General features: G+C 49.9%; 2 protein-coding genes across 2 annotated transcripts; one reads left to right on the forward strand and one right to left on the reverse strand.

Moving 5' to 3' along the window:
* Positions 1–4,308: 4,308 nt before the first annotated feature.
* EMWEY_00001110 (hypothetical protein, conserved) lies at positions 4,309–7,029 on the forward strand (the record flags this gene model as incomplete). Its single annotated transcript, XM_013482370.1, has 2 exons — positions 4,309–4,675; positions 5,330–7,029. 2 exons carry the CDS (start codon positions 4,309–4,311, stop codon positions 7,027–7,029), a joined length of 2,067 nt encoding a protein of 688 aa, XP_013337824.1.
* A 572-nt stretch (positions 7,030–7,601) lies between these two features.
* On the reverse strand, positions 7,602–19,061 carry EMWEY_00001120 (hypothetical protein; the record flags this gene model as incomplete). The annotated part of the gene is made up of 23 exons (XM_013482371.1): positions 7,602–7,655; positions 7,832–8,125; positions 8,609–9,046; positions 9,339–9,585; positions 9,785–9,931; positions 10,097–10,549; positions 10,652–10,917; positions 11,274–11,424; positions 11,557–11,672; positions 11,804–12,473; positions 12,872–13,054; positions 13,203–13,405; positions 13,600–13,817; positions 13,937–14,693; positions 14,935–15,538; positions 15,688–15,806; positions 16,050–16,357; positions 16,512–16,726; positions 16,831–17,489; positions 17,749–17,943; positions 18,047–18,184; positions 18,531–18,830; positions 19,002–19,061. The coding sequence occupies 23 exons, from the start codon at positions 19,059–19,061 to the stop codon at positions 7,602–7,604; spliced, it is 6,795 nt and encodes a 2,264-aa protein (XP_013337825.1).
* Between the last annotated feature and the right edge of the window lie 813 nt (positions 19,062–19,874).

Consider the following 19,874-nt stretch of genomic DNA (forward strand, 5'->3'; position numbering starts at 1 on the left):
AATTACGATGCTTTTCTCATACACTTGCTCCCGTCTGCTTTCAATTGTTGTTGTTTAGAGAAGGGAAACGTCTACACAAGGAGGGAGTGAAGAAGTCACGGCAGACGACGAAGGGAGTGGGAAATACGAAATAGAGCAAGTGCACATGCGATGCATCTGCAGCGTTGCTACCCGAGAATAGGCAAATTTGTACAGGCATCGCAAACAAGCTGCTGAATGTTGGTGCTTGAGGATGAAGCCAGCGGTTGGATGATGTATGCCCTAGCAAACTTGCACTGCATACCCCAGTGCATTGATATACACGCAATAGCGCTTACACCTGCCATAATGGCAGCTGCGGCTCCACTGTGGGAAGTCCCGTCGTATATCCATATATCGGTTAGCTTGCTGGCGTCTCTTAACTCTCCTGTACAAGCAAGACCGATGCCAGCGGAAGTCAGCTTAAATCAACACCTCCACAATTGGACAACACAAGCAATATGCAGAACAACTGTAAATATACTACACACCTGTAACATGCTGGCTCAAATGAGCGCATATTTTCAGATGTACGGTTCTCTGATTTTATTCATCCCACGTGCTTTGGAAAAGCTAGGAAAATGGGTTCGTGGGTCACAAGAAGTAGCCACGACTTACTCGCTCGATGTTGCGCACAGCTGCGGTTTGGCCAGTAGTGCCTTGCTGCACAAGCCACTGTAGGAAGCCCAGCAAATCTTATATGACTAGATTACTGACAGCATTATTTACGCGTCTCCCTGAAGCTTACACGCCACCAACAGCATAAAGCTGCAGGCCCTTAGAAACGAGCAATGGCGGTTGAAAGGAGGGGCCACTTGGAAGCAGTCTTCGCATGCAGGGGGACCGCAACGACAGGAAGAGTCGTTTGCTATGACCACTTGGCTAGAATTGTGAACTGAAACGTGTAGAGGTAATACTTGAAACTCTGATGCGCCTGAATCGCAGGCAAGGAAGTAGTAACAGTCTTCCATTCTTACTGCTGGATTCCTGGCACTGCCGATTTGCATACGTATACTGCCGGTTGCTTAAGAATAGGCACAGCGTATCAACGCTGTAGCAGCTGTTCAAGATTCGGCTATGTAGCTGATCGTTATGCCACAGAGCAATGGGAGTCCCTGAGCTCTTTGTGGCCGCGCAAAGTACGTTTAGAGGGGGCATACGGAGCACGAAGCCGTGGGTTGCTCCCTTGCCAGTCCTCGTTTCCAGCATTTGTTGCCCCTTCTGTGACCTGGTAGGCTCTCTATCCGATGAGAACTTATAGAGACGAAGCACCCACTTGAGCAGTTATCGGGGCAACAAGTACACATGGCGAGGCAATGATGGACCAACTGCCCTAAGAGAAGACTTCTTTCTTCCACGCGATTACGTGGCGCTGCACGTCTACCTCGAGCAAAATTGCGCAACTATAATGATAGGCCAATTGGAAGTGAAATGGCTTTGTTTCAACGTGAAATGTAGCAATACAAGGCTTCACAGAAGTGCGTTACTCGCCGGAAACGCCTCCCATAAACTGCCGTGAACTTCCTTTACTGTATAACGTGTAAAAAGTACGTTAAAGATATCCAGGTTGTAATGAGCGCTGGCCTGCAAACGAAAATGCTGGGTAATTGCTTCACTGGCGATACATGCCCGATGAATTGGAGAAGAGAATAATGCACCAGACATGATGTATAGCATCATAGACCAACACGCTTCCATCTGACGAACTCTAATTAAGGGCCTGCTTTGAAGGATGAAGCAAACGGAGGCGACGCAAAATGGGTTGGTGGGCCATGAACGCCACTGTGCCCTCCAGGATTAAGTCTCCCACATATCTAGCTCCAGAAAATCAAACGTCCAAGCGCATCTGGCGCAATCCCTGCCCATTAGGGCATTCGCTAGCTTCATGGCCTCTTTTCCTACATCGGTAGCAAGTGCGCCTAAGAGCTAGTAATGCCTTATCATGTTGCGGTTGCTGCTGGTGGTGCTGCTGGGGTGGATAGTAGCAGTGAGGAGAAAAAGGAAAAGGCGGTGGACCCCCAGGGCCGCCGTGAGATACTATTCCTTCTGGCCGTTGCCGGGCTCGCAGCCGGTGGCGCATCCGATGGGCCTCAGTAGGCATCCAATGTTCGCGTTCTCTTGTCGGTGCTGTTGCTGATACCGGATGGTAAGCGTAACTGGAGCAGCTTGGCCGTCCTGGTGAGGCGTGGGCATGGGCCATCACTTTATGAGGTAAAGGAGGAGGCAGAAGCAAGGGTACGTTGTTAGACATTCCAACGCAGCCGTCAGAAGAAGCAGGAAGAGGTGCGCTTGCCGTTAGCTGTGCCACTGGCTCCAGTTGCTGCATAATTACTGCCCTCGGTGAATTAACTGTTGAGCAGAGGTTGTTGCTGTTGCAGCTACTGGGATGCGTATAGGGGTCTGTAGTACCTGACGAGGCATATGGGTCTTCTAGAGGCTTGGCAAAACTCACGCTAGGATGGGGATGTGAGTTGCCCGATTGTTGTTGCTTCCGCCCCCACGGGAAACCATGAGTTGTGCTTGGAAGACCTTCCCATCTGCAAGGACTATGACTGGAAGAAAATCTGCTTTTTCTCCAAGGAGGTGTTGGAGGCATTTCGCTCTCTCCCGAAGTTTGGGGAATATCAATATTGTTGGGAGGCTCAGCGGGTGGAAGGGGTATTGCCAGTTTGGGCATTTGCGGGGGGCAGGATATGCGCATTGAAGGTACTGTCTGTGAATTCAACGACCCCCCAAGAATGGCATGTGGTGGCTGATCAGGAGGCGGCGGCGGTGGTGGAGGAGGCACAACGACACCACCATGCTGAAAGGCCCACGAACTCCGGTCTATATGCTCCGTGTCACTTGCCTCGCTACATATTGGACTCATATCCCTGCTGCAAATAACCCGCGAATTCCGAATTTTACAGGAAGGGGCTTTAGCCCAGGGTCTTGTAAGACACCACTCCGAATTAGGTCCCGAGATAGGCATTTGCCGATTTCCGTGGCAAACATCTCCCACTTGAACATTCTTAGCTGTTTGTTGTGAATGTGGAAGCCTGGCAACAGATTCCCACATTGTTGACGCTTTGGTGGAGGATGCTCGCAGCTTGCTGGTGCAGTCAATCCGAGAATAACATCCGTGTCCTCCCGCTGTTGCCTGAACTGACAGTTTACAAATTGACTCCTCGATCACCGGGATGCAGTTACTGAAAACTGTTGCGTTCCTTTGAAATCGCGTGCGGAACGCAGACACAAAGAGGCAGATATCGCAGAAACTTGCGGCCGACGGTGATGCAGCCGACAACAAACAGGCCCAATGGGCAACCGACGGCCTGAAGTATATGCGCCAAAGCGGAATTCATAAGTGAAGCGCCTTATTGAAAAAGCAAAAAGCCTGGTAGTGGCCGGAAAAACCCTAAGAGAAAACATCCACCTTCTCTAGAAATGCTGGAGTTCAATAGGTGCAAGACTGTTAGAGAGAGTCTGTGCCCACTCCCGCATTGAACCTCTGCACCGAATCCAAGGGTCTCTTCGTGGACTACAAATAGTCTGTATAGTAACAAATATGCTTCTGAAATGCTTTGGAGCTGTGTTGGGGGGCAGCTTGGAAGAGTCTCAGGGGGTCCAGGGACCTTCCAGTCGCGAGGGAGGTCCTGTGGTCCCATCCACGAGGCAGCCTACAACGCCAATGCTCCTTGAGTTGCTCCCCTTGTGAACAACAACCATCGGTTAATTTCAAATTGCAGATATGTCTTCAGACACCTAAATCTATGTGAAAAACATGCGTGCGTAGATCTCCTCCTGATCGTGCAGTGACCTCGTTGAACTTCTTGCTGGGGCTTCCTGATTCACGTTCGCACAGAATACCGAATTACACCCCAATAAAAATAATTTGTACAACTCTGGGAGAAATTGGAGGCAAAACCTCACGGTTTCAGTTTTTTGAGGCATTGGCCTTCCGCAGCACCTCGACGCCTTCGCTCCTGGGTGGTTCGAGCACACGAAAAGTGTCATGACAGCAATCTAAGGGAAGGGAAAGGTTAACCTTTCCTTGATCACTGTCCAGACACCTTGTTAAAACTAGTAAAAAATTTCGCCATAGAGCCCCAAATCGGGGCACGGCTGTGTTTTATGTGAAGCCACACTAGTAAACCTCCAGACACCTTTTGGCGGGTTGAATTTGTCGAAATGTGCCCAAAGTGACCCTTTCTGGAATAAGGTACAAACAGACATAATCCAAAATAAACCTAGAAAAAGAGTCATAGATGAGTCTACACTGTGAATGGGTGGACAGATTGACACGACATGATGACGTCGGCCTCTGACGAGAATGAAAAAATTACGACAGTGGAGGCTGCTTTGGCGTCTCCTCCATTTAACGATTTAGAAGGAGGAAATGAGCTGAATTCTCTCGCGTCATTTGCTATGGGTGATACGGCCATCAAATCTACCAATGCGCGGGAAGGTCACCCTTCGGGCACTGCCAGCGAGATGAGCATGAAATTCGGAGCTACCGAAGGGCTCCATAGTTTTCCCCTTTCAAACCGGCTCCCAAGCTGTTTGGCCGGGCAGCCTTTGCTGTCCCCTCAGAGCATCTCCAGCAGCCACCGTTCGACGTCCTATGTTCCTCTGGAGGAACCGCACCCTGGCTATTCACCAATTGGGCCTGTAGAGAGTGCGCATTTCAATGAGACAAGTTCTGATTGGAGATGTAGCACAACAAATCCGGGCCCATGCATCGCCAGCAATTGTCAGAATGGTTGCTTTAATCATGCTAGCGTTCATCAAGGTGGTCCACCAAGCTCTGCCTGGGGTGTGATTGAAGAGCACCAAGAAAGGTTAGAGTCCCTACAGCAGGCAATATGCTATTGCGAAGAAAGAAGCAACATGGGGAAGGCTCTTCGGTCTCGCGAGGCAGCTGTTCGTGCCCGTTTTTTGCATGAACAGCTGCAACAGCAGTCGCACAGTAGACAGGCGAGAAAAGAGAGAAATAACAGTCTCATGAATGAAGCTGTAGGATTATGCCTGCGGAAAACCATCTCACCGCACCGGCCAGCTGCCGAACGTCTTGGCGCCTGTTTGTCTGCACTACACAAGCATATGGAGAGGAGTCTATCATCCTCCGCCTTTGCTGTCGCCTCTACAAGTCAGCCGAAAGCTGAGATGCTTTTTGCAACGCTCAGAAGATATGAAAAGTAATAAAATAAGCTGTATAAGCCTTCTAGAAATACCTTAAACCTCTGTTGAGATGGCAGGTTGGTGCTATTGCTTCTTGTGCTGCCGACATCAGAGAGTTGATCTCGTTCAACCTGTGCGTTGTGCTGCGCAGCCCCAGGCATTGGTGGAATACGATTGTCTATTAGCCTGTCTCTGCCACAGAAGGACCATGAAGAACCCCAAAGCAAGAGTAAAGCCGTGGGCTTGAAACCTCTAAACGACACCTCAGGAACGTCCCGCTCAACTCAACAAGAAGGAAGTGGAGAAGATGAGGCTAGCATAACGAAGGAATACTCAAAATCTTCAACGTCTATATTATACGAAGGGGCAGCAGATGCTCTCGCTGCAAGAGAGCTTGTCCAAACACGAGCGAAGCTTCTACTTCAGAAGCAGCTCGACAACAATACCAGTGATTCACTGCAGCAGCTGTTGAGTTTGGAAAGCCATGTACGGGGACAGATGGCGTTACTGGGGGCTGGAGTTAACCACAAAGAGCAACACTCAGGAACTGCTTCTGGAGAGCCTGCGAACGAGTTGGACGACAATACAAGCCCGTCTATACCGGAGGAGACGGCAGGGTTACACGGGCACAAAATGTTACCTCAGTCACAACCACAGCGTCTAATTGCTCATTCGCAGCTCCGTTGCAGTAGTATGAACACGCAAAGTGGCAAAGGTATGCAATATCAAACAAACGTTTCTGCAAAATTCAACGACAGTGTTGGCATCGAACTGCCCCCAGCATTAGGGGAGCAGCAGTGGCTCAATATTGCTCGCCAGATATCCGTTCTACAAGAAATGCTGCTGCGTGTTCAACACCCGCATCGGAAGAAAAAGCACAGTGATCGACAGCATGCGTGGTCAGAGGGGTCCATGCAAGGACTTGGCCACAAGGGGGTGAACGTAGCGGACAGCAGCATCGCCAAGTCTGACCCTCTGGAGAAGGAAGTGGAAAAGCTATCTTCGCCTCCAGCGAGAGCCGTGGAAACTACAATATTACGGATGGATTCTAAAGACAGCGCTGATTTTAGCAGGTATGTAAACACGAGGGATAAGGCGGAATCTGGACGGCGCTCAGCAGCTGAGGAGAGACTCAGGAGGCACCAACTACGACTGCAGCAGCAAATCGAGCAGCGGGACAGGGGAAAACATGAGGCTACAAGACAGAGGGCCCGAAGAAGAGGGAATAATGATAGGCCTTGTGAGACCAATAATTTTGCTCCAGTGGGTGATATTCAGATCAATGACTCCGCACGCAGTACAAATGCTGCCAACAGCCAGTGCAAAAACAGTGGCAGCAATAGAAGTCGCTGGAAATACACCGTGCATAAAGTTCGAAGCTACTCCGGAACACCGCTGGCATCGGCTACTCCGTCGTCGTGCGAAAAGAACAACAACGGCGAATACGTCGGGCGATCAACAGCAAAACCCATCAAAGGGAACGATTTAGCCCATTGGCTTTCGCCTATGGGGGAAGAAACGCTTCCCATGAGCCATGGGGTACCCGAAAGATCGAAAGCTTCTTCGGAGCAAATGCGGCCTTATGGAACTATACGCACTCCTCCATTACTTCCAGCTCCCCTTGCGGCGACAACCGCTGCCAATCACCAACCTAACGCTAGGGCAGACCTCGCTGAGGCGAAATCTAAGAAAACGGACATGCAGAAGCTGCTCACGGAGAATGGAGCCGAAACGCAAGACCAGCGAAGCTCCACGAAAAAGCACAACCCACAATCCGCTCACCAAAGTGCATCAACTGCTGCCCGTCCACCTCCTGAAGAAATTGCCGATCTTCTTTTAGGCATTAAATAAGGAGTATGAAACTGTTGTGGATGTCTCATATTGCTCGTACGCTGTAGTTGCGTCTACAGAGTGCTGGAAGGAACAAAAATACCGAAACCGAGGGGAAGAACATGTTTGCCAATTGTCAACGATGCTGTTGCCAAGTTGGCTCAGGCTAGCGGGATCTACATCTACGTACCACGCGGTTTTCATCCACGCAATGTTCCCAGCTATCCTGAATCTGCACTGAAAAGACCTAAGTCCATGCGGATTTTGTACTTGGGCTGAATGGTAGGGTAATTCCAGTTTCCTTATACGGTGAACAATAACCTTTGCCTACGCGGGCTCCTAGGTAAATATATTAAATTGGTCGTATAAAGCCTTGACAGACGACTTCTAAATCGAACACTCCCCGAGTTTGGTTTGAAATATTGGGGTTGACTATAAAGAAAAAAAAATCATTCTTACTGCACCACGCAAGACTGGCGAAAACCAGTGCCAGTTGTCTGCATGAAAACCCGTTACATCAATTGTCACTACAGTACCCGCCTTATTCCAAATAGGAATTCCTTCAACAATTGGGTCAGTTTGCAATCGAATATTCAATTTGCAGATGCAGAGTGAGCCACATTAATGGCCTGTAGGACCTTTGTAACCTACACAAGCAGAAACACAATCACACGATGAGCATGTGAACGTAGTTTAGACAGCAATGACTTGCTGCCTAGCCGATTCTGAAGGCGCTGGCTAGTAGCAGGTCCTGCCGTAGGCTATCATAGGTGTAGAGTTCAATGTTGCAATTCCAATCCAACCACTGTTTCCTGAAGAGCACCTGTAAAACAGTCTGCCTGAGTTCTCCCGAAATGACAACGCCCCCTTCCTCCTGTTTTCCAGAATTCGTTGCGGACTCAACCCTCTCAAGAAATAGCACTAAAGCTTCCCCTAACTTCTGCAGTCTTTCTTCTGCAAAAGCCTTGACATCCATTTTCCACACAAATTTCCTGAAATCGTTCTCCCCTGCGTCAGAGTCTGCAGATTCGCCAATTGTAGCTGTGCACTTTGTTGCGATAGATTGCAGTAATCCCTGCGCATCTTTCATCTCAGCGTGGTCTCCTTCTGCTTCAACCTACAAAGAAAGGATGATCACGCCAGCCACATTTACGAACATACCGAAGTGCAGCCTCGGCAATATACCTTCTTAGACGAGTGCAGGCATAGACCAGCACTGCAACTGTATAAACAGGAGGTATTTTCTCACAGAGCAACAACAAATACTGAGAGAGAGTTGAGTGGATATGAAGGAATTTTATTATTATCACACTATGGTTTTAAAAAAAGTTCAAGTGAGTTCGCATGTTTACGAACGAGATCCCTATATTATATGGTATAAAAGGTAAAGTGAATAACTAACCAGATTGCTTCTACAAAATGCCAGTACAATATAGTGTACGACTCTAATTTTACTGAACGGGGGAGTTGATTCATGTGAACATTGCATTACTAAGCAATTCATACACTCAACGTGAGTAGCAGATGCTATGCAAGTGATTTGATAGCTCATTTGCATGCGCAATCTTTGTCATGACGCCACTTTAAGTTAGCGTCTCACTGCTGGTCTCTGACGAGACATTTTTGCCTGCCTTGCTGCCCGGGCGTTGCGCTTGGATGCAAGCACTTCTCTTTGCCTCTGTCGCTCTCTCTCCACTGCGCGACGCAGTTTTTCCATGCGACGCTCTGACGCCTGCCTGAGGTCATCTAGAGTTTTGCCTTCAGAGCCCATCGCTTCGATAAACTGTTGCAACTTGCGGGCCTCCTCTATGTGCCTCTGTTGCTGCCTCTGTAACTGTTTTTCCTGTGCCTGTTTCCTTGCTGCTGCTTCCTGAGCTTTTGCTGCCATCTTTAGTTGCTGAGCAACTGCGTGAGACTCCTGCAGTTTCCTCTTTTCTTCGGCCTGTTTTCTCTCAAGAACCAGCTTCTCCACTTCTTGAAGCCTAGCTGAGACAAATCGGCGGAGGTCGTCACGCTCTTGCGTCAGTCGCGACTTCTCCTAAGGAAGACGAAAACAGAACAGCGCGTACTGTTTAGTCGTAAGGGTGTCAGTGTTTCATTTCTTGACGACAACAAGCAAAGGGCAACTGTCTCCCCCTGAGTTCTCTAGAAAGGTAACGTCAGGCCATCCACTGGAGCACCTCCCTCAACATGGTCATGCACTGCGTACTGAAAGTTTAAGTCACAGCTAGACATGGACTCAACAAAGAGTGCCGTAGAGTGAATGAAAGGGGGACATCGTCGACGTGGCTCCGGTGCGGCGGTAGGTTATCGGATGGTGGGTTCCCCACCTGTCTAGCCTGCTCAAGCAAAGTATTCGCGGGTGAATCTTTAGCTCCAGCAAATTCCCTCAGTGTTTCAATGACGCGCGCAAGATGTTCCTCTTGTAAGCCCAAGGCTTCGTCCTGTAGCGCGGCTTCTTGCGCCGCTTCTTGGATTTCCCGAACCTTTGCCTGATGCAGCTCAGTTTTCTCAGTTGGCTCCCTTTTCAGCTTTGCACGCTCAGGTACTCCTTCCCACGCAGGGATCGCCACATTGCTGCAACGTAAAACAAGTGCAGCGGCAGGTGGTGTCGCATGCAGTAGTTCAAAGCGACAACACGTTGCTGAACAGGAGAAAAAAAGAGTAAACGAGAGGTAGTCTGAAACACAGCACGTGATCATCTAGGTTCACCTCTACGCCGTCAGCGTAATTGGGAAATGAAGCGTGCAGCTCCGTAGAACGACCTGATTCCTACCTTTCAGCAGTTGTGTCCACGTGCTTGGCCTCTTCAGCTCTGCGCTCCACCGCAGCGTTGTGCCTATATTTCGCCTTTTCTTGCATCTGCTTAAGTACTAGAGCTTTAAAGTCCTCTCGGTACTCCTCCTTCAGCTGGTTGTGAAGTCTGAAGGTTTCACAATGGCACAGCAAGGCGTTGGAGATGAAACCAAACGCTTCACTTTAACGCTCAACTAGCTTTCGAGCTTACGCGACACCAGGAAAGTGATGCAGGAATGCGGCACTGCATCAACTTTGTCGCATGGAAGAGCAGCACCACAAAACACCTTACGCGTAAATGTTCTCGGCGCTTGGGTTCATTCGAGCTGCTGCCAACAGCTGGGCCTTCTTATCATTTCGTTCCTTTTCCACCATGCTGTTGCTCAACTCCAAGAATTCCCTTCGTGCCTCTTCCCTGCATGCTTCAAATTGCTGACAAAGCTGCTCCTGTTTCTCCTCAAGCGCTTTCCTCGCCTTTTCGAGTCGCCGCTGGATATTTGCCTTTTGAGTATCTCGCTGGACCTGCATGTCGTTGAGCATTTCAGCCAGGGCTTTTTCTCGCTGGAGTTTTAACTCCTCTCGTTCTTCAGGGCTATCTTGACTAGCCTCCCTAACTCTGAATGACATTTCAAGATTTGCGGCCTCCGCCTGCCTAGAGCGTTCGATTTGCGCCTCTGCCTCCTTATCTTCTTTCAGCAAGTTCTGTATTTCCTCTTCATAATCCTTACGGAGTTCGGCAGCCTTGCTGAAATCCGCAGTCCATCTCACTCATATGATAAAGTCCTGCTCTAGTATACAGCAGATGGCGAAAAAGCGTTTTAGTCGTCGGGTAGGTGTGCATGCTCACCTTCGAAACGTCTCCTTCATCTGCTCCAGGCGTGTGTTTTGTGCTCTTGTAATTTTCGTGTCATCTGCAGCTGAAGCTGTCCTCCCGCCTTGAATTCCCCTACATTTTTGCAGCCATTCAGATTCGGCAAGGCTTATTTCCTTCTGTGCGCTAGATATGCTATCGAGAAAACCCTTGCTCCTTGCCCAAAATTCTCTATTCAACGTTACTTGCGGGGTCTCCCCGGATGCCTGCCCAGACGGAGAGTTTTGGCTAATATCGCTGCCCTGCATCATTCGCAGATCTAGGAGGAACAAACCCATAGAGGCGAGATTTTTCAATGGTCAAACGTGAGCGCCGACCCAGTCTTCATGGATGGAAGCTTACTGTTGTCGAGTACGCAGAAGTGTGTATCTCGTGAGTCTAGCTGGAGGAACGTGCCTACTTGGCAGTGTGCAACAGCCTCCCACGTAACCCTTGCAACCTTTCCTTTTTGACGAGCTCAGCAACGTGCGCTACTAGTGTATGGAGAAGTGTGACAATGATAGACAACTAGTGAGCTGAAAGGATCTTTGGAGCATAGAGCAGCAAGAGTTGCTGGGAAGCCATGAGTACTACCGGCAGCAGAGGACGGAGGAATCACCTGTAAGCCGTCATCTGTCTTTGGGACCGATGAGGCACAGGAAGCAGCCCAATCAGGTCCACGAGGTTGCTTGAGCCGGTTGTCCTGTATTCCATTGGCGTCAAGCCGTTCGTTAATTTGTCCAGACTGCCAAGTGAGGAGATCCTCCTCCCTGAGAGTTCAGCAACCAACACCGCCACAGAAGACTGTTATCGAGCTGATCGTTAACGAACACTGCCAATTGAAGAAGCCTAACAAGGTGGCACTGCAGCCACCTTCGGTAGCGTATTTTGCCGTTACATACCAATCACTGCAAAAACAAGAGAATGCGAACTCCCCTCTATGCTGCGCCCCTTCATCGGCAGAGGCGCTTGTTGTTCCACGCCAAAGCAAGTCTTGAGTCTCCCGCAACCAATAGTCCTGCAAAAACCAGCACGCAAACATCTAGCGTTGTTACATGTACTACTACTATGATACCTGTGGCCCGATACTCGACCGAAATATTGAACCGCATAACACAGCTGCAACCATATGCAGTACCAGGTCCTTACAGTTGTCAGGCGGTTTTGTATTAGCTGGCGCTGAGCCTCCATTATGTTATCTCGGGACCGCTTGCAAGCCTCTCGGTGCTGTTGGAATGTGGCCAAAAGCGCATCAGAGCCCCGGTGGAATTCTTCGTCATATACAGCCTTCAAAAGGCCTGTTCGTTCCTGAACTCTTTGCTGGAGCTGTTCCGCCTGAAATTGCTCCTCAACCAAGGCAAGCGATTCTAATTCTGCAGTTTCTTTTTCTTCCGCAGCAGCTTCATGATAATATCTTTGCCCTGCGGCCTCTAAGCAGCTCACTGCCACATTTAGTGCATGTTGCTCCACAACGGCCTGAAGGTTGCCCTGGGTTTCTGCATCAACATCAGCTTCGCACACTAGAGCACGAAGCCAGAGTTCCCGGGGCTCCGACAGCGAAGCCTTAGCTTCGTCGATCGCTGCTTTAATTTCATCATCCTGTTCGTGCCGCAGCTCATTCATTCGCGCCAAATTCTCCTGTAGCAGCTGGCCTTGAAGTTCTCGGCACTTGTCTATCATCATTTCCACTGAAGATTCAGTTTGTTGTTTCCTGTCTTTCAGTTCACGTTGGAGGCGCAAAGCGTTTTCCTCCCCATTTTCGTTGTCTAGCTGTGCAGCCGCAAGGGTTTCCTGGAGGTTGACTTCAAATTCAAAAAGCCTGCTCACATGCAAAAACAGATCGCCTCACTGCCCAGGTAACCTGCAACACAGACACTGATTGAAGATGCCCTATGCTCCACGGTTCATCCTAGCTTTGTCAACAAATGTTGCTATTCGTTTTATGTAGCCAATCAAATTACCATCTCTGTTGCAGTTCTGAGCTGACCGTTCACTATGTAGGACTAGAGATGTTTTTACAGCGACAGTACTGGCGGCAGGCACAGGTGCCCCAAAAAACGTACTTGCTCGCATAGCTTTTGACTCTACTTGTGGACCTATGCTCTAGAGCTACCGCTCATGCAGCATGAATTTCACGGATTTGCTTGCCTAGCTTCTACCTAGTGAAATCTGCCTCATCAAAACAACACTTTGGTTTGCAGTGAGTAGGCAACAGACCTCTCCTGGTTCGCAGTAGCCCGCGACCACGATGTAATGATGGAATTTCGTAGGAGTTTCCTCTCCTCTGCAGCACTTTTCCATACGTGCTTGAGCCGCCGGCGCATCAAACTCCCAAAGGCGTCTGATTCAGCACTCCTCAACTCCTCTTCAAGTCGTTGGCGCTTGCGGGTTGCCTCCATCCTGCAAACACAAGACAGAGCACTAAAAGCTCCACAGACGAAATGCGGCTCAGCATGCAGAAAGGGGAACAGGTGCGTCGCCACAGAATGCGTGCCTCTTGGCTGTAGTTCCACTAGGCAAATTTTTAAGACGCCGTAAGATGGCCTACAGACTCTCGTAAGCCCTCGTAGCCTCGCGCTCGAACTGCTCAATGCGTTCAACCTTGTTAGCGAATTGCTCTCTAGTGATTCTCTGGATGTTCAGCTCAAGTGAAGAAGCCAGCGATGCTTTTTGCCTCCTATATTCTGACTCTTCTAAACACCCTGCCTTGGCTTGGCGCCGAAGATTTTGTGCTTCTGTTCTCATGGTGGACTGTAGGGCACCAGTCCAGTCACGCACGGCAGCCTGCATATCAGAACCGATCAGCTGGTCTCAGCTGGCTTAGAAGACACCATCTGGAGTCTCAGGTAAAGGGCATGACACGTAAGGGCATTCTTGCTGGGTTAAAACGACAAGGGAGGGATATGTCGGCTTATTGTTAATCCCTATGGACACGTAAACCACACCTGAAAGGCATCCTCTTCAACTGCCTTTTTGTTCTGTATTGCAAGCTGGGTGCAGAGAAGTAGGAGTTGCCGCTCGAGACGGTGGACACCTGCCAAATATTCCTCGTCTCCCCGAGCCTTCTGATCAAGAAGAACTCCAAGTAGGGATTCGCGTTGCTGCTGTTGGGCCTCTGCGGAGGCGTGGTCACGTGCGAGAGCCTCTCCTGTGTGCACCTCCACTGTACAAGTGAATATCCATGACACGGTTGCAGGCCAGGAGGCCATTCATGTTCATCTTCCTAGAACTCTGGCATCATACCAGCACCTTTGCAATTGCTACGTAGCCTGTTACGCTTACCAAGGCGTTTCTGTAGGTCCTCTGTTGTCGTTTTGAGAGCCTGCTTAAAGTGTGCTCTGCACTCGTTGGTGTAGAATTGAAGGGATTTGGAGGCTTTTTGATTACGACTTTCTGTAGGTACCCCTTGAGCAGCAGAAGCCAAACTCAAGAGCCGACTCAGGTGTAGCTGTAGAAGTGCATCTTCCTGGTCTATAAGGCTTTGTGTTGCTGAAGAAACCTCTGCGTCAATTGCTGCTGCGTGCTGTTTGCGGCACACGTCCAAAATACCATCGTCCCTCCTTCTGTACTCCACAAATCTCTCTTTCATGCTTTCTGTAGCATCTGTTCCCGACGCTAGCAGCTTGCATCCGTCGGTTAGTAGGCTTTGAGCCTCCTGCAACAACTGATCCTTCTCTTGTGAAAGCGCTTCCACGCATCTTTCACCTTCTTGTAGCTGAGACTTATTGCTCGAAAGCGACGCAGTTAACATCCTTGCAGTAGCGGTTAACACTTGGAAGCGATCAGCTTTCTGGGTAGTGAAACGCTCCCCACAAATTGTTGCGCGAAGCAGCCGAAGATGCAGTGTTGCAGGGTCCCCAACGTTGGCAGGAATAAGCAGCCTCTTCACAATCAGCACATGCTCGCCTTCGTCAACGTCTTCAGCGTCGGTTGAAGACATCGCAACGGTCATAAATAGATCCGCTGATCTTAATTCTCCTAGCAGACGATTAATATTCTCCATAATTGGACCCATCTGCCCTCTCAACCGATCACGGTGCTGCGTAAACAACACCGTTCCATACAAAGGGACATAATGTGAATTGTGACATTTTCTATCCACAAGTTTTATAGCAAGACAGTGCTGGGAGCAGCGCGGAGAGAAGCACATACCAATGTGCGCACAAGAAATGTCAAGCAATCCAGTCGCCACCCCACAAGCCACACGAACACCCCAAAATACACAGACTGCAGATGTCCGCTCCGGGAGGGTTCACTGTATGACCAGAGTGAGTAAGTACCTGCAACCGTTGTTTAATCGGCATCAGAGTCGTAAGGATATCCTTTTGAAGCTCGCCAATTTCCAGTGCGATATCTTTCGTTGCCCTATGAAATTGGTGGCTGGACATGGAAGAAAAGGACTTGAACTTAATTGAGAGCTCATGAAGCGCTCCAAACGCATTTTCAAATGCTTGTGGCTGAGGAGTGCCTTGGGGTATGCCACATAGCATGCTTTCGAGTTGCTCAGGCTGCAGTGCAAGTACTTGGCTGTTTTCCTGCTTGCAGAGTCTCTGTTCGATCAGGTCCGCCAGCAGTGATTCTAGCCTCCTTTTCATTGTCAAAGCCGCTTGTCGGCTTCCCAGAATAAGATCTTTGCGTTCGCTGATATCCTTATGATCTAATGCCTGGCGCTTCTTATACTGCCGTTTTCGGGCATCCGATATACACATCAACAGTACAACTAAAACAACGAGTAAACAAGCAAACGTCAGTAAAAATATTGTCAAGTCCGGTTCCACATTCAGATTTTGCTGGAGCCGCACTCCAAGATGTGCAAGAGACGAATCACTTGTTGCCTCAGGATATCTGGAGAAGTTCATATGCTCAGACAGTATGCCAAGCTGACTGTGTTGACAAACGTAACCGCGGTAAAACAGAGACGCGTGGCAGCCACCCGACTGCAGATCAACTGTATCCATTGTGTCGCTAGAAAGTCTAGGCCTTATGGCAATTCATACTGGTCACTCTGTATTCTGCTCAATCTTTTTACGGACCTGGTTCCAGGTGGGCACTGTACTCCGTCTCCGACGACAGAGAAAATCGCCTGGGGACTGTTGTCTTCATTCGTTCCGAATGCAAAGACTCCTTCGACGCTGAATGTATAGACGAAGTACTGCAAAACATTGACAAAATCGGCAGGCGAACCGAAGTTTCAGAAGCTTAATAAGTGTACTCTACAGGAGAAGTGATGACTGCATGCCTAATGCAGTGCCCCCGAAACTAAGACAACATCTGCACTTGCCGCACACACATCACAATGAGTCATTTGGCCTGATTGGCATGGATCGACACGTCTTCTGAGCCAGGTAAGCAGGGAGAGTGTCAGAGAAAAACTGTAAAAAGTAAAAAGGCTTACTTCCAAGTTGGATGTGACTCCCTTCCTAGCTTTAAGGTTCTTAGCATCATTCTTCGATCCAACAGCGGAGGCCAGCTGTAGGAACGTGGAAATGTCAATGGCGGTATTCGTGTTGAGAAGCGAATCCTTCAGGAGTACGGGATACACTTGATCGCCCACCCACCAAGCAACAGTGTCATGGAGTTGTAGGCACTGTACAGGAAATTTGACTGCCTGATTAGGCGTTCCCTCAGAAAGGCGCCTAAAACCTTTCCCCCGAACGTTTCTGGCCTCTGCAACCGCACGGCCTTTAGTCTCCTCTTGCAAGCCTACAAGAATAGTGTGCAAAACATTGCAGCCATGGTGCCTCCACGTCTCTAGGGCAAAACGAGCCGTCATGTAGGTTGTACACTGCCCTAAAAACAACTCAGAATGCATCGCCCGAGTCCGAGCAAGGGTATCAACCAAAGCCTGTTAGCGTACTTTGGGGAACACCGAAGAGCCCCAAAATTCCTTCCTTTGTGGCGTTGTAAAAATAAACGGCACAGTCGGTGTTGACTCCTGCAGTGCAGTTGACTTTCCCCAGAACTCTTCCATTAGCCGAGAAATCAGCAAACGACAGGTGTCCAACGGAGCCATCTGCCTCAGTACTGAATTCCAAAGTCCCATCCCGATAGTGTGCGCGGACAGCTTCCTGCCTGACGGTGAAACAAGAAGAAGATCTATAGATGAAACTTGCTTCTAGGTAGCTATGTTCATCGCAAAGACATTTTATCAGAGAAATGGAGGCTCTGCATCCCACCTGCATTGGTGATCGCAAATTGTGCTGGAAGCTCTGATCGGCAGGCACATACACTGTCCTGACAAGGATAGAAAGCCTCCTTTTCCGCCAGAGCACTCGGTCTCGCAAGCCGACGGGTCAATACAGGAACCGTCCTTGTCACGCAATTTCGTAGATGGAAAAACGAGACGCGCCAGCTGAGATCCTTGGCAGTTTTCCCTCACTATGGGCTGACAGTCTAGAGGAGAATCCAGGTTGGATAGAGAGGCTCCTGAAGTGTCGTAGCTTTCATATCCGCCTTCGCAAATGCAGGACCCTTGGCTAGGCTGAAACCACCGATGGGCGCCTATACAAGAACAAGTGTTCTGCCCTGCCTCAGCTGTAGATGTTGAGCCACATGCAAAACACCCAGTTTGACCAGAAACGTTTGAAAACGTATCAGGTTCACATGGCTTGCAGGCTTCAAGTAAGTTGGCTCCAGCCTCCTCATCGTTGTACGTCCCGGGAGGACAAGGCCGTGGAGCAGAACTGCCCGCTGGGCAGTAGTGACCAGCGGGACAAGGTTCCCCCAAATCGATATCTGGAAGTTGGGGTGCACTTGTGGCAGTTCCTCCATAGCAGAGATATCCAGCAGGACACGGGTCGCACGCAGAAGCCCCAGGAGTGGGCGCATGGGTTCCCTGGAGCCATCAACCAAAGAGAGAATTGTCTAGAACTGCCTGGGCTACCAGTCTGGCCCTCCATAGCTAAGATTAACCGACAAGCTAAGGGATACATGCGAAAGTCAACATAGACAACTCCTCCACCATCAGTAGCTCACCGCAGGGCAAGCCTTACAGCATGAGCCGGTTGAAGGAGACTCTACACAGGATTCGGAAGTAGCTCTGTAGGCTCCTGCCGGACACAGCAAAGGCTCCTCAACACCTTCAGGACAAATACCCTCTTCGGGACATGGCTTGGGATAAGGAGATCCCTCAGGACAGTAATACCCCTTGGGACAAGACAGAGGAACTTTTGAGGCAGCCGGACAATAGCTTCCAGCAGGGCATAGTAGTTGTTCTGGTGAACCCTCTTCACAGACTCGTCCGGCAGGGCATGGTGAAGGTTGAGAGGCGGCCCCTTCACAGAAGTATCCTGCACGTAAATGCTCACTCATTTCTGAGGAAGCTGTGGGCTTCAGCATTTTGGTTCGGCCCATAGTAGGTAAGCTCTCGTCAGCGAGCCATGGAGGAACTACCACTGGTTCAAGCATAAAGCACACGCGACACAAATCAGACCCTCCGGTCATCCGCTGCTGTGCAGATGAAACACTTGCCTTGAGGGCAATCTTGACAGCTGTCTCGAGATTCAGCTCTGCTTGCAGCACCATAAGTGCCTGCCGCACACGGCAATGCCGTGCCTGAACCCTCTGGGCAGTAGTAACCAATGGGGCAAGGCCACTGAGCAAAGTCTACCGTTCCCGAGCTGCAGACGTAGCCGGCTGGGCATGTCTCACACCTGTCAGCAGATGTAGCCTGAGGAATCAAGCTGAACGTGCCTGATGGGCACTGTATTGGCTCAATGCTTCCATCAGGACAATAATGCCCCGCTGGACACTCAAGCATTTCCTGCGACATTTAGTGAAAATAGCATATGGTAGCATTTTTGTGCGCTTGGGAAGAGTGGGATAGTCACCAAATAGCAAGCCAAGCTATTTTGTCGTCATTAGGCAATAGACGTACTGATGAATTCAAGCTGCAGTACCACCCAGCCTTGCAAGGCAAACAATCTTGTGCGGTTTTGCCTCCTTCCTTTACGGTGGAAGTGCCCCTTTGGCAAGCAGTCGGGACAGTTGCTCCCTCTGGGCAAAAGTGCCCTATGGGGCATGGGCCACCAACTTGCACAGCTGCTGGTGAATACATATTTTGCCACAGATCAGGAGATTTTCCAGGCCCAACGCCCGCGAGGCACAAATATCCCTCCGCACACGGGCCCAAAGCACGCGCCCCATCACAAGCTTGCCCCGAGCCACAATCTATGCACTGCGAGAGTACAGACATACAATGTATTTGCTCATGCTGGTGACACCAATACCATTGCTGCTCGTTCGGTGACGCACACTCCCAATTTGACCACAAACTAGCGCTTGCAGCCAGGAGAGGCCAACGGACTGTCAGCCCTTCCCTTGGGCATGCAGTGCATGCGTACCTGACCCTCCTCGGAAAGGCCTGTGGCAGTTGATTTGGTTCCCCCTGGACAAGGTTGGGGCTCATGCCCGAGCTCACAGTAGTGTTTGGCTGGACAACGTTTGGGTTGCGTGGCTCCAACTTCACAGGTGTATCCAGCAGGGCATGGTGAACATTCGGTGGAGCCTAAAACGGGCCATTGAAAAGATTTGATTGAATAGACTATATGCTGCTGTCAATGCGGGTGAGCAGAAGGGTTGAGTGCCTAGGTAGAGGGGGATAGACGCACCTTGGTGTATGCTAAATGTGCTTAGAGGACACTTCGTGGGCTTTGACGACCCTAGAAAACGAGCAGCACGAAACGTGCACGGCGCCGCGCCAATCCTTTCTTGACCACTGCACCTATGTTTAGCGCTTAGGGGTTTTAGCTTTGTTAGTATGCCACCGAGGCACAAGACAAATGGAGTGCTAAACAGCACCTAGGGCAGGTGCATGACTACATCTGCTGCTGGCCATTCGTCATATGAGCTACCTTTGGGGCAGTAATGACCTTCTGGGCAGAGGTCACCCGCCGCCTCCTGAATTGGCATCGGAGTCGAGGAACCTTCGTTGCAGTAGAAGCCTGCACTCCGGCCACACGCCGCATGCAGACGACGCCATCACCTAAGCTGTGTTTCCGGGGAAGCGAACAGATAATTCAATAGACGTTTTGGGTAGTCCACATATTAAGCCGCTTGCGAAAGTTTGCCTGCACCTTAAACGCTCTGAGAAGTTCTATCCATATAGGAGTTGCGAGTGGCACTCGAGCAACAATCCATAGCTTAAGTTAAACTTCGTCTTGCCTGGGTTGCAAAGCCCTTCGGGGGCACTGAGACCCCATCTAGCACAATAATGTCCTTC

The sequence above is a fragment of the Eimeria maxima genome, genomic scaffold (genome assembly GCF_000499605.1).
Source record: "Eimeria maxima Weybridge genomic scaffold, Emw_scaff6, whole genome shotgun sequence".
Classification (NCBI taxonomy): Eukaryota; Apicomplexa; class Conoidasida; order Eucoccidiorida; family Eimeriidae; genus Eimeria; species Eimeria maxima.